The 17155-nt window shown below is 46.4% G+C and overlaps 2 protein-coding genes across 2 annotated transcripts in view; one reads left to right on the forward strand and one right to left on the reverse strand.

The window, feature by feature from the left end:
• Positions 1 to 10740, reverse strand: part of LOC119161116 (coiled-coil domain-containing protein 6) — a 44644-nt gene extending 33904 nt beyond the window's left edge. Inside the window, exons 1-2 of the mRNA XM_037413454.2 lie at positions 10441 to 10740; positions 9994 to 10143 (exon numbers count right to left, since the gene is read on the reverse strand). Of these exons, the coding sequence (XP_037269351.1) occupies positions 9994 to 10143; positions 10441 to 10695 (405 nt within the window). The 5' untranslated portion in view covers positions 10696 to 10740. The remainder of the gene's footprint in view (positions 1 to 9993; positions 10144 to 10440) is intronic.
• Positions 10741 to 12530: 1790 nt separating this feature from the next.
• Positions 12531 to 14212, forward strand: LOC119161119 (mitochondrial import receptor subunit TOM40 homolog 1). Its single transcript, XM_037413457.2, has one exon. It carries the CDS (start codon positions 12697 to 12699, stop codon positions 13681 to 13683), a length of 987 nt encoding a protein of 328 aa, XP_037269354.1. The 5' UTR covers positions 12531 to 12696; the 3' UTR covers positions 13684 to 14212.
• The last annotated feature ends 2943 nt before the right edge of the window (positions 14213 to 17155 follow it).

Here is a 17155-nt window from a genome sequence, read left to right on the forward strand (position 1 = left end):
ATCACGTGGCCTCAATTTTTGCCCCGCTTCCGGTGGGTATAACGAATTTCAGTTCCTACAAGATTTAGACAACTTCGCCCGCAACATGAGGCTTCGAGAATTTTTCTATAATATGCCTACGTCGAGTAACTCTACTGCTCCTTTGTTTTCGAATAAGCGATGGACACCTCCAATTCAACGCGAGAAATGCCTAGATCTTTACATTGAAGCGGTCCAGCGAGATCTACTCGAAGCATATCAAAAACAACAACCATTTAAGAGCAACATTTCTATTAAGGAAAAGGAGGCAATAAAGAGCTTGGCTAACAATACCGACATTGTCATCAAGCAAGCAGACAAAGGAGGCGCCATTGTTCTTATGAATCGAGTTGACTATATTTCAGAGGCTTACAGACAGTTACGAAATGACACCTTCTACAGACGCTTGGAAATGGACCCCACTAACGATTTTAAATGTGTCATCAAAAAAGAATTAGAACAACTCGTGGCAGATAAAAAGTTAACAGTCAAGGACCTATCTTTCTTGCTCCCGCTAAGTCCTTCAGCAGGAAGGTTTTATCTACTACCCAAAATTCATAAGACAGGCAACCCCGGCAGACCAATAGTTTCGGCTATCGGTTCCGTAACTGAGAAGATTTCCAGTTTTGTTGACACCCTCATTAGCCATATTCCGCAAACTTACCCGTCCTACATCAAAGACTCAGGCCAATTCTTGAGCGACATTGCCGATTTAATTATTCCTGAAGGATCCCTCTTGGTTACTCTGGATGTTTGTTCCCTATATACAAACATTCCACACAAGGACGGAATCGAAGCTGTTCGTCAGGAATACGAGCGTTCGGCCTCCGACCATTCTATAGATGGCGCAACATTAGCAACATTATTGAAATTAATTCTTCAATACAATAACTTTGAATTCAACGATGACCATTTCGTACAAGTGAACGGGACTTCCATGGGGACTAAAATTGGCCCCAATTACGCTAATATCTTCATGGGTGTGCTGGAGAAAGAATTCTTGAGTAGTCAAACATTAACGCCACTTTTTTATAAAAGGTACATTGACGACATCTTCCTGATTTGGGAACACGGGGAGCATGCATTACTTTCATTTATAACAGCGTTCAACAATGTTCACAGTTCCATATCATTCTCCCATTCATTCTCGGACAAGCGCGCAGATTTTCTTGACATTACTGTTTTTTTGCGGAACGGCAGACTAAGCACCACGCTTTTCAAGAAGCCCACAGACAGGCACCAATATCTTCATTTTCACAGTAGTCATTTAAAGCACTGGAAGACCAGCATTCCATACAGTCAGGCACTCCGTTTCAAACGCGTTTGTACACATGAGTCTGATTATCACCAGAACTGCACTTCCCTGAGGGAATCTTTAGTTAAACAGAATTATCCTGTCCGTCTCGTAGAAGACGCTTTCAAAAAGGCTGACCTCGTCGAACGCAAGACCTTATTAAAGGCACCGAAAAAGACTGCCACCTCACGCCTAACCAACCTGGTCCTCACTCATTCAGCTTCGGCTCCCAGAGTAAACTGTATTCTTCAAAAGCATCATAATATCCTCTTGCAAAGCCAACGTCTCCGAACAATCTTCCCGATTCCACCTAAAGTAATCTACAGACGCTCTAAAAATTTACACGACTTAGTCACATCCTCTAAAGTTACTAAACCGCAATATTCGGGTTGCCATCCATGCAATAAATCACGCTGCAAAATTTGTGCACATATGACAACATCACTTTCAGCTCAGAGTACCGCCTCCGGTTTCAGTCTTAAAATAAAGGGTAACTTTTGCTGTTACACATCGAACGTAATCTATCTTCTGGAGTGCTCTGTATGTGGTATGCAATACATTGGACAAACCGAGACCAGCTTTCGTCTACGTTTTAATAATCATAAAGCACACGCGATTTCCCTTCCTAACTTACCGTTATCGAAACACGTTGCGCTTCCAGGTCATTCCTTCAGCAAGATAAAAGCTACAATTCTAGAGTCAGGCTTTAGCTCCCATCGTGACAGAGAAGTCCGGGAATCATATCTCATCCACAAATTCAGTACCATTGCTTTCGGTCTCAACGAAAATCCCGGCACCTTAACGTTCTTGCGCCAGTAATATGTCATGCGCATTGATCACCTTTTATTATTATATCCTTGAAAATATTGTCCGTAACAGTGTAGGTGCTGTTTTTCACGTGTTAATCTTCTGTTATCGGTGTTTTTTTCGTCACCACATGAGCTGTCAATTGCTGTTGAATCTTCTTGTTACGCGAGTATGTTACTGACGAACAGTATGTTGATACATTTTGAACGCATTTTTTCCACGTGTATTGATTGTACCTATCTACAATCCATGTGACCAACTGGCATATAAGTGGTTACCATTGCTGTGTTTTGTTTCATTCTGACGAAGGCCGGGCCCACGGTCGAAACGTCAAGTAAAAAATCTTTTCACTTGTGAGTCAAACTCCTTTTATTCTCCTATTATTCCCGGATCCGGCGACAAACGCTCCTCCAATATATATATATATATATATATATATATATATATATATATATATATATATAGACAAGAGAGAGAGGTTACATGCTACATGATACCAGCAGAGAAAAAAACAGTTCTACCCATAGTCTTGGCTACTGGCGATGCTGACTCACACTCCCAGGCAGTTTTAAATGCAAAGATATACACGATAAGTGGATGGAAGGATGACTGCCGCCCTAGCTCATTTGCTAGAGCATCGGACATAACATTTGAAAGTTGCAGGTTCAGTCCCTACTGGCAGCAAGTTATCCTTTTGTCCACTTTCATTCCTTTGAATTTACACTACGATTACCACAAATAACATCCTCTCTACGCTTCTTGGCATGATTGTCCATTAGTTCTCACTCACGACCAAATTTTGAATTCCTTATAAAACATACATTGCTCCATTAAAGCCTCACACGTGCCACAATGCCTTTTGTGGGACAACTAAATTTCACAAACAAATCATGTGGCTTTCAACTACAACCGTGTATAGAGATGTAGTAGCACATATCCTTAAAGGCCAACTCAGGCAATCTTTTACCACGTCAAAGTAATTGTGCTTTTATGTCCCCGAGATGCACATATTATGCGCCCGACAGTAAAACATGCACAAACTGCACAATAACTTTACATACACAAAAGAGCGTAACACCAATCCATGCATGTGCAGTCTTCAGCCGGTATCATATTAAGACAGTTTCTGAGTGGTTAACTGACATTGCTAGCTAAAACATTTCAATATCGAGACAAAGTGTAATCATGGATAAACATTAGCTGCGAGTGTTTTACAACTTTTCAGGTAATTATACGGGTAATCCTGTGCAGCCAAAATGCAACACCACTTGCCACCCATCACACGTGGGCCCACGAGGAACAAAAAAAAATGGGCAGCGACTGCAAGAGAAGAAGACAACATCCCTGTGGCGCCATGCCACACACACTCGAGAGACGAAAAAGAGGAAGTGTTCGATCAGGGGTAGCTGCGACAAAGAGGCAAAAAGGTTCTGGGAACGATAATGGTGGCTTGTAGTCTACCGTGGCACTCATCCTTGCAGTCTTGGACCTCTGATGTTCTGGCGCGGCTGCCAAATACGGAGAGCGGTGACGGACTGCTAGGTCGCCATTCTAGAGGTCACAGCTAGAGGCTACAGATAAGTAGCTGGCCAATCCAGCTTCAAGTGCACCGATGGCACCCTCCCTGCGCAGACTTTCAACGTTATGATGGCCCCGACAGCAACAGTACCGTAAGGGGAAAATAACAACGGGTACTGTGGGTGTACTGCATGTGAGCGATATCTTGACGCTACTTTGTCGCCGAGGAACTCTTCATGCATTCCTTGAACTTACGGAAGCTCATTTGTGTTATGTGTCAGTCTACAGTCTCTCCGAGTTGCATATAAACGTATTGCTCTTGTCCACATCTCGTCTCCTGTTTCAGCTCCTAGGCCCATGAACCACCACATAAGCCGAGGCAGAGTTTGGGCAATCTATAAAATTCATTTGTAAAGAATCTGCGCATTTCTATAGCCTGTAATTCGGACGCACAGATTTGTGTATACGAATGTACCCAGCAATTTTTAGAGATTCATTGACCTCGGAAAACTGCCAGGGATGGCCTTTACAGGGACCCTAAAATGGTTTTGACCATTTTTACAAACACATTGGGCCGGTGGACAAAGTCCTAAGGTTAACTTAGAGACTGATTTCAGATCTCGTAATTCATTAGAATGCTTTAAAGCTATGAATTGCTGCAGACCAGTGCGGCTCAGCCAAATGCGTTTTCAACCACCAATTCACAGTATGACATGCTCTGGTAGCCCAACGCTCCTGATTTGATAGGCTGTGTGGAATGCGTGGATATAAAATTGGCCAGTAGGGTGGCAGCACCTGTCGGCGAATATATAAACTACTCGCGGTCTTCGTCTCTATTGACGGACGGCATGCGTGCTGCCGGGTGCACTTGGCTATGATCTCGAAGGTAGCATGCCGACAGGTTGCACTCAATCTCTGAGGCCAAGCAGAATCCAATAGGCGTGATTATGAGAGCGCTGCGAATTGCCACGAATGCCAACATGTCTCGTGAGCCGTGGAGGCAAGGCAGGAGTGAGAAAGAGATAAAACTGTCTGTAGTGGCCTTCGTACACAGCGTGCCGCTAAATTTGTGGTGTGAATGATTTGATGCTGCTCTAACCTAAACGTTGAAAAAACTTCAGCGAAACAGTTTCAGGGTCCCTTTATGAGGGTATGTAATAATATATCAACCAAACATTTTTTTTTAAATTAAATTTTTTTCTGGGGTTTGTGGGAATTGAGGCTAGCCTGCGGCTTTTACTGCACATTTCTGCATGACCCCTCCTCCGTGGTCTGCCAAGCTGGGGGGAGCGGGGAGTGAAGTTTAACCCCATTTCACCCGGTAGCGGATGTAGACTGCGGCGCCACGCGCAGAGTATCTGGAAGTTTCGCACATGTGTCGGGAGCGAGAGAGAACCTCCCCAGGGACTACATGGGGTAAGCACGCATTTCTTTTCCATCCATCGGCTCCCTTTGTTTGGGGATTGTTCGGACTTCGCCAACAGCACCTCGCGCCCGCTGTGAACGCTTACCTTTTGTCGCCCCCCCCTCCCCCCCCCCCCGAAGGCTAGCGAAGAGCTGTGTCTTAGTGCATGGCCAGGCTACGCCGACTCGTATCTCTCCGAAGCCAACACGAGCGCCTTTGCCCTCGCTCGAGCAACCGGGCCTTTGACCCGGTGTCTACATAAATCACTTTTACCACAGAAACGTGCTCGCGGCACCCCTGTGTAGTACTTCTGGCCCGTGGCGCGGAAAAGCCCATTTGCTTTCCCGCCGCACCTTTGCAACGGGCTCTGTACTGCATTTTTTGTATTACCGCAGACAATAAAGAGTTGCAATCTTGGGCAGTATTGTGTCCTTCCCACGGCGACAGTTAATGCGTGAGCTGCGGCTCGCTAACACCACGCTAGTGGCTGTACTTCTTCGGGATACATTGTTATGCCTGCAAGTCCACAGCGAACGTCCATGCCTCTGAAAAAGGCAATCTGTGTCAAGGCCAGCCCGCGAGCCCACCTGACGCGAACAACTCAACGGCGTCATCACGTGGCGGTGCGTTTCTGCCGCGCACGCACAGCGAGTCACCTCAGCCAGCGAGCCCGTAGAAGCAATCGGCGCCTTCCTGTCTGGCGAGTCTGACGCAATGCGTGGCGACGTCACTCGTCCTTGGGTGCAGCCACGTGCAGCGTAGCGGCTCCAGATTCGATGAGAATGACGCGGCCCAGCGGCGACCCCATTGGAGGATTCTGACCTCACGACCAGCGGCGCTTCTGGTTGGACATTTGGTTACTCAAAGAATCCACCCGGTGCATATAAAAGAAGCCCTGCGGCGCGTCGCGAGCAGTAGACCGATGTGTCAGAGAAGAGAGCTCGGCTATTCGAGTCTCTAAGCTGTCAGCCCCCGTGCCGAATTTGTAATGCCTCTGTATATATGCTGTACATAAACTTTGTTTAACTCACCGTCGTCTCGTCCGCTCGTCTATCAGCTTTATGCAGAAGCAGTCGCGAGCTCAGAAACCTACGCTACCAAACGGCTGGTGACCTTCCCGGCGGAGTTTGAAGCAGTGATGCCTCGGGACCGTGTTGGCGTCACCGTCTTTCGTAACAGTGGAGTCAGCGGCGAGATTCGTGGCGCCCTTCGTAACGTCGTCGGAGGCGCGCTTCGCAACAACGTGTACACTACACTGGCACCCAACGCGGTATCAAAAGCTCTAAGCTTTTGACTGCTCTAAGCGAGTCGGTTCGCCTGTGCGATTCGGGCTCGTTGCAACACGCCTGCTTCGTGGCATTTTGTCCGCTGACCCGTTTAGGCGGATGCCGCGTTGCACAAAGAGACCATTGCCTCTATCGACAGGCACCCCTTTTGCAGCCGTCCATGTCTTCACCCCCCTTTTGTGGTGAACTCATAACCAACATGGTAGCTGACGCGCTTTCTCGTGCCCTCCGTTGTCCGCCGAGAACCTGGATTCCGGTGCGACGGCCACTCGCGGTGCCTTAGCACATGCAAGCGTCAGGGGCAAAACAGCGGCGCACTGCGTAGCGGTGGAGCTTTCCGAAGCCCACAGTGCTGAGAGCGAACCCGTGACGCCGTGCACGCAGCAGTTGCTGCAGTCCTGAGTGGGCGCAATACCAGACTCCCCCTTTGAGAGAATGGAAATCGCTTTCGGCAGCGACGAGCTACTGAAGGCTCAGCAAAGTGATCCGTTTAAAGTCTCGGAGAGACAGAGCACCGTGTACACTGCTTGCTCTGCGGCGGGTGCCGTTAATGACCGTCTCGAAGAGACGGAGCGCAGTTACGCTGCTTGTTCTGCAGCGGGCGGAATAGGGGGCTGGAAACAGCGTCTTTCGCCGAGTACCCGGCGAATCCATTTTGCTGGACCATGACGGGCTCCCGCTGAACTATATAGCCACCGGCGAGACGTCTGCGAATCCGTTTAAGGTGGCTATACTCAAAAAAGTCCAATAGCCGCACTGTTGCGATCATCTCACGACGAACTCGTGGCCAGTCACCCGAGTGGCTCGAAAGTTTTTGCAAACCGAACAATGACGTGACCTGGTCCGGCACGAAGCGCGACATTTATCACTATTTCGTGCCTGCCCTGTCTGACAAACGGTGGAACCAAGGGTTGGCAAGCTGCCCAGTTTAATGAACCGATTGTCAGTGAGCATCCGAGGCGTGTACTTGCTGAAAGATCCCCTTTTGGGAAAATTCAGCCATGCCCACATCGCAGTCATGAAGTCCTATGCCACGGTCCAACGAGCTCGCGTCAGCACCCAGCAACACTTTGCGCAAGCAACGAGGCACACCCGGGGTGGCGGACCGCATTCGGACCCCGTACCGGTATAATCTGAGGAAATGGCCACCTTTGCGATTTCGCGCCGGACGGTGGACTTCTCCACAACCGAAGGCCCTCAGTTTACTGTCTAGCCTCAGTATAGATTAGCTTCTTTACGGCCTTTTCTCGTAAAGAAGTTGACCCCGCCCATTTTGCTGCCAGTGTTCATTTTTTAAGTGTTCATGTGTATTTTGTTTCTCTTGTGTAATATTAAGTGTGCATTTGTATTTCGTTTTTATTTTCTTTTGGCCAGATATTGAGTGCCATTATTGCTCTCTTTTGCTTTTTCTTCCGTGTTTATTTCGTCCACGTGTTTATTTCGCCTTTGTGCCGGTGTCTCCGTGAATCACTTTTACCACGGAGACGTGCTCATGACACCCCTGTGTAGTACTTCTCGCCCAAGGCGTGGATAAGCCCATTTGCTTTCCCGCCGCGCCTTTGCAACGGGTTCTGTACTGCGTTTTTGGTGTTGCCGCAGACAAAGTGTTGCGACCTTGAACACTATCTTGGCCTCACCACGGCAACAATTAATGCGTGCGCTGCGGCTCGCTAAGACCGGACCCGCGCTAGCAGCCGTACCCCTTCGGAATATGTGTTCACTACAGGTTCAACGTCCCAGAACCACCGTATGATGAGAGATTCCGCAGTGAAGGGCTCCGGAAATTTTGACCACCTGGGGTGTTTTTAACGTGCACCTAAATCTAAGTACACAGGCCTCGAACATTTTCACCTCCATCGAAAATACAGCTGCAGTGGCCAGGATTCAATCCAGTGACCTTAGGTGTCAGTAGTCGAGTCATAACCACTAGACTACTGTGGCAGGGCTAAATTAGTATTTAAATTAGTATTCTAATTAGTATTAAATTTATCCTACCGTGGGCAGGACCAAACCTGAGACCTTCGAGGGTCGCAGATTCGGTCCCTTCCGACGGCAAGTTATCTTTTCATCCACTTTTCTTCAATAACGATTACCTTATATAACATCCCCTATATTTTTCCTTAGCATGGTTGTTTGTTAGATCTCATTAAAAGTTGTCGTCGTTATGCCATACCTCCACGCCGTGTTGCAGTTTGAAGAAAGTGGAAAGTCATTATGACACAAATGTCTTATGCTGGCAAGAAGCTAGGAAGCGTGTGTGCAAGAGTTGACAAAAGAGTGCAGAAGGGGGAGGCCACTGTCAGTGCTGTAGGTTGCTCTATAAAGCACTGCAAGCATTTCACTGACTGTGCGAGTGGTGTGCTTCACCCCTAGCCATGCAAGACATTGGGCAGACGGGACGTTGCCTCAACGTCCGTATAAGGGAGCATGCTAGCTCTTTGAAAGGTACACCATCTACGCATCTTGCCCTCCATTGCTGGCAGTGTGGCTGCGCAGCTGAGCTTGACAAAACCACCATGCTGATGAGGCATAGTGTTCAGCGCACGCCTGAAAATTGCTGCAGCATATGAAATCATAAAAGCAGGAGAGAGGTGCATGAGCCAACCTTCAATCGCTCCCACAGATGCTGAGATTTCGTATCTGCAGCATACTTGATGACATGTGTGGTGGTGCCTTCATGTCTGCATACATTTGACATGATTCTTCCATTAAACTTTCAGTTATCAGACAGCACTTATGTCATGCACTTTCTTGTGTTTTTTGTCCGTTTTGTGCACTGATCATAATACACCGATATATAGGAGAGTTGCTTGGGGCCATAGTGGCGTCTCATGGTGCTGATGTCTTTGTGATGCGCTTCATCAGTTCTGTCGAAATGGTGAGCAGCAACAAAAGGCTGTGTGCATAACAATATGCATGATGCTGCAGTGGGTACAGATACGAGTGCGGTTGAGTATGGGGAAACCGCCAAGATCAACGTGCTTGCTGTCCCGGCGCTGGCACCATCTCGGTGGCCCTGCCCGCTTGTTCAACCCTCCTATACACAAGTGGAATTAACATTCAGCATGTCTCAAACCAGAAGTGGTACTCGTCTATGGCAACACTGACCAATGATAACACACTATAAGGCTTGTTGTCCTACACTACTGTTCTACTGAAATATAAAAATGAAGACAAATATGCTCATGACAACAGTGTTCCTGACAGCATTTTAACACCAACATGTAAGCAAACTATAATTGGCCATGGCAATTAACGTCCAGCACATCTTCAGCATTCTGTGTATTGAAACGTTGGAATCAGCACTGTGTCCTTATCTGACAGACGTCTGCAACTAGCACAGCTCCACAATGTCACTGTAATGGCGGTTTGTTGCAACTGGCCATGGTGCAGCAAATACACTTTTCCTAAACTGCATGTCACACACTGTGAGGCCTCTTTAATGTGTGACTTGCAGCAAGTGCGAAACTATTAATGCCAAGGGATGTGTGTATGCATGTAGGAAGCACATCAGGCAATAAAGCATCTTTACAGTACAATTGAATCGCCAAGATATTCCGACGTAGACAACCCACTGCATCACTATGAGGCGGGGCACCATGCGACTGCAGATACCCTGCACATGACAACCAGAATGAATATGCCCTAATAACGAGAATGCAAACCTGGTTGAGCTTTCGGGAAAGATCATTCGTAAGGCACTCCTCCTCCTGTTCGTAGTTAAGGGCGAGCGTCTCCTTTTCTTTCTTGAGCGCTTGAATCTTCTTCAACAGCGTGTTGCTGATGAATTCCTCCTCCTGTTCGGCTTTGGCTTGCTGCAAAAGCGTTAGACAGTGTCAGCTGCTCCCATGCTTACAGTACGCATAAATATCGATATACGTAAACTATGTAGTTCTTCGGCTTACGCACTATGCAACATGCCGGTACTTTTCAATTTTCACGACGAACGAGTACACAAATGGATGCAAGGGAGTTTAGTCTTAAGACTTCTGCGGCGTGAAGCCGTTACTTTACGTACCGCACCCTGGCTTGAACTACGTGGCAGCACAAACTCAATAGTTTTTGAATGAGCGAAACCTATAAATTCGTAAAATGTCAAGGTTAGGCCTCACAATGTTGACGCTGACTTGCCGCAACGCGCGGTTCTGCTCCTGCAACGTCTTCACTCGAAGCCTGTAAGTTTCCAGTTCCATCTTCAGCACCCGGTTCTCCTGCTGGAGAGAGTCAACGCGTTTCTGCATCTGCTCTCGCGACAGAGGAGACGGGGCAACCATTGCTCCGTCAACTGAGCTGCTATCACTTTCACTAGCACTATCCGCCATATTTCTGGCGCCGCCAAAAAACATGTGAGCGCCGTCGGCGAGCATCCACAGCGAGCGGGAAGTGCGATCGGTGTGATGGTGGCGAGGATAAAATGGCGACGCCTCTCACACAAAGCCGTCTGTTGTGCCAGTGACACAAACAAACAATCACAAACGTAATTAATTTACATAAAATTAATGCACAGCAATTTTTAACGAGCGTTGTAAAGCTTTCGTTAACTTTGTTTGCATTTTAGTTGTGCGTATTTTGTTTGTGAGAGACTGCCGCAACCATGACCTACTACACTCCTGACCTGCCCAGAGAGCACCTCTTCCAGCGCCCACGTTCTAGTTCATACCTTCTGCCGCTAGGGCCGTCACCTACGAGCGGCGTGGCGCTAGGCAGCACCTGTTCGCTGTCGTCTGCTTCAGCCATCGCTGTGGCAGTGCAAATCGTTCTTATTGTGCATGAATTGTGTATGAATGTGTAAAATATGGCAAATAAAGCGATATGATTCCTCGTCAGAGTTGGCTGCATTCGTGTGGACGTTTGAAGCAGAAATAGAACCGTAAAAAAAGCACACAAAGGGTCACAGTGGCAAGCAGACGGGAACTTTTCTACAAATGAAGGAAAATTTATTATGAAAATATTTCTTGAATGAAAACGTAGTCCAACGAGATAAAAAAACTATTGTTAGGCATTCATTGTTCACACTGAATCACGATGGTTCCAGACGATACGCATACACAAATTGCAGAAGATACGCAGAAACACAGTAGGTCGTGTGCAGAAACTTGCAGACGGCAGATAGCTGCAGTAGTCAGCTCTAATAGTGGCCGCGTGCAGTTTTTTTTTTTTAGATGAGCTGACACCTCAAATGTAAGTATGGTGTATTGCTGCGTGCCATATTGCAAATCGGAACAAGGCAAACAAAGTAAAGTAAGTTTTCACGAGTTTCCTGCCACAGACATACGGGAAGAATGGATCGAGGCAATTGGAAGAAAAGGTGAGTCTTGTGTTTTTGAGAGTCGTTTCAATTCAGAACGAGTTGCAAGCTAGCAAGAAGCACCAGGGTGCTTTAGTAAACTTTATTTCCGTGTGTTATGCTAATTCACTGAGCTAAAAAACATGAAAGCTTTTTTAAAGTACCGCGGCTAATATGGCAGGCTCCACAAATAGTGCCAAGAAATTTAAATATAGCACACAAGAAAAAAGTAAATATACGAAATCTGTAAATTATGTAAAAATGCGTAGCGGTGGGTTGCGAGGGGTTCGAGCACCCTTCCCGAAGGCTGCCTCAACAAATGCCGCCGAAATCCATAAAAAAATTAATGATATGAAATATTTACGTGCTGCCTCCACAGTTTGTCTCTCTGTGTGTGTGTGTGTGTGTGTGTGTGTGTGTGTGTGTGTGTGTGTGTGTGTGTGTGTGTGTGTGTGTTTAGCGATGGACAACTCTTGAACACTGGGTGTCACTGAAGTTAGCGACCGAATTTGGTCAAATGTATTTCTCATCTCAAACCTCTATCTTCCCATACAGCTTTGTTCGTTTCTGTATAAGCTTACTTAAGGTAATTAGAAACGTTACGCCGGTAACGAAATGTGGCGATTAACTGTTCACTCTATATAGGGCTGGCAGGCGGTCGGGTATAATGACATAATTGAAGTCCTTCGTGCACGTATAGGCAGTTTGTCACAGAAGCAGACGCATGGTATCAGTCCGTCGCCCTCCTGCCGGCCGCACAGTAGCAGACGAACAGGTTATAGGTAGCGCCACCTACGGCGAGCGATTGAACGAGAGCGGGGACACGCGCTCCCATAGGAACCCCGCTATCTGAACAGGTCAGGAGTGTAGTAGGTCATGGCCGCAACTACCGTGTGACTGATTGAATCCACAGACTCTGTCGAAGTCGCGGCCGAAGCCAGTGCTGTTTCTCTTCATGGTGGTCGGGTAGTCGGAGCTACCTGAACACGTGCTCCCATAGATTACCCGTCGTATATCCGTGCTCGTTCGCGACTCGCAGGTCACGGCAACCAACGCTACCGGGCGAGTATTATAAAGAGCGATGGGTAACGTGTTCGCTTCGAGTCCTTTATCTCCCCCGACGGCCATGGCCCCGGCACCTCCACCATCGGTACCCGCGCCACCGGACCAGCGTGAGTTGTCACTTCAAGGCGACGGTGAAGTGCATAACCCCGGTACACTAGAAGACCTCCATAAAAAGTGCAAAGACATATTTCCCGCAAACTTCGAGGGAGGTCGCCTGATGGTCAACAAGGGTCTCAGCAACCATTTCCAGATCAGTCATACCCTCAACATGAGCTCCATAACGCCTTCCGGATACAGATTTGGAGCCACGTACGTGGGCACGCAGCAGTTTGGTCCGGCCGAGTCGTACCCGGTCCTGCTAGGTGACATCGATCCGAGCGGTAACCTAAATGCGAACATTATTCACCAGTTCACACCTCGCGTTCGCACCAAAATAGCGGCGCAAGTCCAGGACAACCGGTACGTTGCAACACAGTTGACCGCCGACTACCGGGGTCCATCGTACACCGCATCGGCCACGCTAGGCAATATTGACGTCTTGAACAATTCTGGCGTCATTGTGGCGCACTACCTTCAGAATGTGCTTCCGAACGTGGCCCTCGGCGCCGAGTTGGCGTACCAGTACGGACCTCAAGTTCCGGGTGGCGAAATTGCCGTCCTCTCGATGGCGGGACGTTACACTGGCCCCAACTACATAGTCAGTGGCACCTTGGGCATGGCGGGCGCACACTGCTGTTACTATCATCGTGGCAGCGAGACTACGCAAGTGGGCGTTGAAGTCGAGACAAACTTCAGGGTGGGCGAAAGCGTCGCTTCTATTGGCTACCAAGTGGACTTGCCCAAGGCGAACCTTGTTTTTCGCGGTATGGTCGACAGCAACTGGACCGTGGGTGCAGTCCTCGAAAAGAAGCTGCAGCCACTGCCGTTCACCTTTGCCCTAAGTGGCATGCTTAACCACGCGAAAAACCAAAGCCGATTTGGTTGCGCACTTATCATTGGGTAGCACGTTTTTAGTGCAAGGGCATGCTGTTTTTTGAACGAAGGCTTTATGATGGAAGTTCTGTGCAGGAAATGCCTTCGTGCAATTTCACAGTGGTCCCCCCCCCCCCCCCCCCAAGAGTTGTTATTACTAGGGTAGTTACTTTACATTCATTGTTCCATATGTAGCAGCCTATTTTTTGCCGACCTGTGGAGGTGTACGACTATGCGTAAATGGACAAATTTATGTCTGAATGTGTTGCTTTTTTTTTTACTAGTGGTCCATAGCTGCATAGCTGTAGGTAATTTGATCTTGGCGCTGTATTATTTCGTTTTCTTGAATAATGCGGACGATGGCTGTTTCGGTAAATGCCAGCACAGCTCATGATGTTGCAGTAAATGCTAATATACATGATAAAGCCTTTTTTTATCAGCATTTATTTGTATGCAGAATTTGCAGAGTCTGCTCTTCGTGTAGATTCCATCTGAAAACAAAAAATGCAGTGGAATTAGTTACATGTCGACTACAGTCTGAATAAATGATATGAACAACATTCAGACTATTTCTTGCATCTAAAACTAGTACTTACAGGGAAAACCTTGCATAATTGCAACTAATTCATTTACATTACATCACACAGCAACTGTTGCTTACACTATTAAATTATGCCTCATGTAGCGAGGCTCCTGCAATTCATACGCATTTTGCTGTTACATCTGTTGTAAGCTACCTTAGTTAAGCATGCATACATGTTGAAAGCAATTGCATGATTGCATATTTTCAGCTAGAAGCTTGACATGTACTCTTCCAGAGGGAGAAAAATTGCTCAAGCTTGTTGCTGTATGTGCATATCACGTATGAATTCTCACTGTACAATTTTTGCAATAATGTAATACTGTGTAGTATTACCTTTGTGTGCACGTTTTGTTATACTGGACAGTATTACCAATGATGCAAAAGTGTGACAGTCTCATCGTCTCAGTGACATTTTCTTTCGCTGTATTAAAACCAAACCAGCATTAGTATGCACATTGACCACTATGTGCTCTAATCAGATGTTATTTGATGTATGTGCTTTACACCAGTTACGAATCATACTACCACCAACATACTGATAAGAATCATTCATGGCTGTTGCCAAGAGGAGGTGTCTTGGAAGGTCGTGCAATGCTTCATTCAGTTAGATCAATTCACTGACTGCTTTTAAATAGCTCGATGTCACAAATGCGAAAACACGCTAGCACCATTTTGAGCACCTCGTGCGACTTAACACTCGTACATGACAGTAATAACCTTGCAAATTAATGACGTCCCTGCTCTCCCTGGGGCTAGCTTGCACCACCATTTTCTGCAATGGACATTTTTAAAATCGGTGCCATGTTACGCACTCTGCTGGAACACTGAAGTGGATTGCTCCTAACCTGTAGATATGCTAAACCTTTGAAGAACTGTGTTTCAATTGTCCGGGGCAAAAAATAAGCGCAGTGACCTGACATGTGCAGTTTTTTTTTTATTGAAAGCATAAACACTTGCAGTAGCAAGTTTTCATGGAGCTGTACATTCTAACACCTTTTTGTTGGGAAAACTTTGTGGAAGATAACGAGAGAATTCACACATTCTAGCAACACTTCCTGGCCTACTAAATGAAGCTGGAAACATTATAGGCCTGGGCCTAACATCGTCTTCATGAAGATTTGACAACCAAGACGGCGTAGTATCGGTGGATGCTTCTTTGTCTCATTGCGTCCCGCTTTCTAGTGACATTTTTCCCAGGATTCTGGCTTTTAGAGGCGCTCTGAAGTATTCCTTCTGGGTATACGCCTGTCGAGACATGTGTAATCCTGTAGTGAAAAAAAACAAAGTAGCCTAGCAATCTCCAATAGATTACCAGGTGTTTAAGCTGAGCTGCTTAGTTACATCAATGACATATCAGCAAGAGGACATTGAGAATGTGTGCCAACTGATGTCAAAAACGTAACCTATGAGTTCTATACAGTACATAACACATTTGCAATACTATATTTTGTACTATTTTTTAGACAATAATTGTGCACTTATAATTGTAAAATGAGTACATTAAAAAATGACAGGCGGGAAAGGGGGGGGGGGTCTTGAAAAATTTCCTGAGTGGATGTCAAATAGTCGATAGCAAGCTAACTGTCCTGTGAGTGGAACAAAAATTTTAAAAAGAAGTCGATGCAGAGCACTACTTGCAGAATGAACTTCAGTAAGCTTGTATTCCTTCACACAGTTAAATATGAGCCACGACACTTCATCATGTGTGACTAGTAATAGAAAGTTTTAGGGCTGCACAGGTGTAACTCCTCAATATGAAAGCAAGTGCAATGAAGCATTGAAATTTTGCAATGCAACACCTCGTTCCCTAATGGTAGAGATTTGTTCTCGTGTAAAGCTCCATCTTGAGTGGTCAGAAGTGCACTTCAAGCTGAATAAGGAACGAATTGGCATATAACAACCTAGTGTTTGGCTATCTTAGAGACCAACCAGTCATTGTCGAGGTCATTCTCCTGACTTTCCAAGTTTTGAATAGGTTAAGTTTTATTGGCCCAAGGGTGTCTAAGGCCAAAGAGTGCCAGTACAAGCATTGTTTCATTTCAGGTTATTAGTCTAAAATTCAAAACCATTGCTGTGTAGGGAACGTCTTATGAAATATTTAAAACCAGGGCTAGGCAGTATCGCAATAGTATTTCAGAGATACTTTTGAGTATCTGTATTGCTGTATTGAGATACTTTTCAGAAATGTATTTGTATCTCAGTAGTGAAATACATTTACGATGTATCGCTCGTATCGAGATACTTTCCAGGACACGGGTATCTCGTTGCTTTTGGGGGGTTGTATCTCAGTAGTGAAATACATTTACGATGTATCGCTCGTATCGAGATACTTTCCAGGACACGGGTATCTCGTTGCTTTTGGGGGGGGGGGGAGAAATGAGTCGAGACGTGTTTACAATGGGGAAAAAATGTTTTTTTGCTGTGACCTTGGCAGTCCACAGCGAGATATGCACCCACCTTTTCTACATTTCTGCTGAGGGCGAAACTGACTCCTACCTTTTCGAAAGCGAGCTAGTCGCTTTGCTACCCGCATCCCATTGTGCACCGTCAGGCAGAACTAGAATGTGTCTGAATGATCATCTGCTTGAGCTTGCCAACAATGTTATACTGCCATTTCGAATTCCAGCACTGATATTTTCACTCTGAGGAGCATTGCACACTGCAAAGTGGCCACCAGTCAAAAGCGTCATTTTAAAAATGTGTTTTCTCATGCCACTTGAACAAGCAGTGCTTTTTTTTTCTCATTTTTTCTTTCTTTTTTTATGGCGCTCATTTGAAAAATCAGAGCTTATCGCGGAAGCCACAAACCACCCAAAGAATTTGGTGTGTGGTGCCATGTGCCATCAACGATACTTCTTTCTCCAGAGCATTTCTTGAAGACGCAAGCGTGGCCACACGGCGATTGGAAGGCGGTCTTCTT

This window comes from Rhipicephalus microplus, unplaced genomic scaffold, assembly GCF_043290135.1.
Source record: "Rhipicephalus microplus isolate Deutch F79 unplaced genomic scaffold, USDA_Rmic scaffold_49, whole genome shotgun sequence".
NCBI classification, from domain to species: domain Eukaryota; kingdom Metazoa; phylum Arthropoda; class Arachnida; order Ixodida; family Ixodidae; genus Rhipicephalus; species Rhipicephalus microplus.

Coding starts and splice junctions, on each gene's coding strand:
- LOC119161119 (XM_037413457.2), top strand. CDS start 12,697: ATGGGTAACGTGTTCGCTTCGAGTCCTTTATCTCCCCCGACGGCCATG.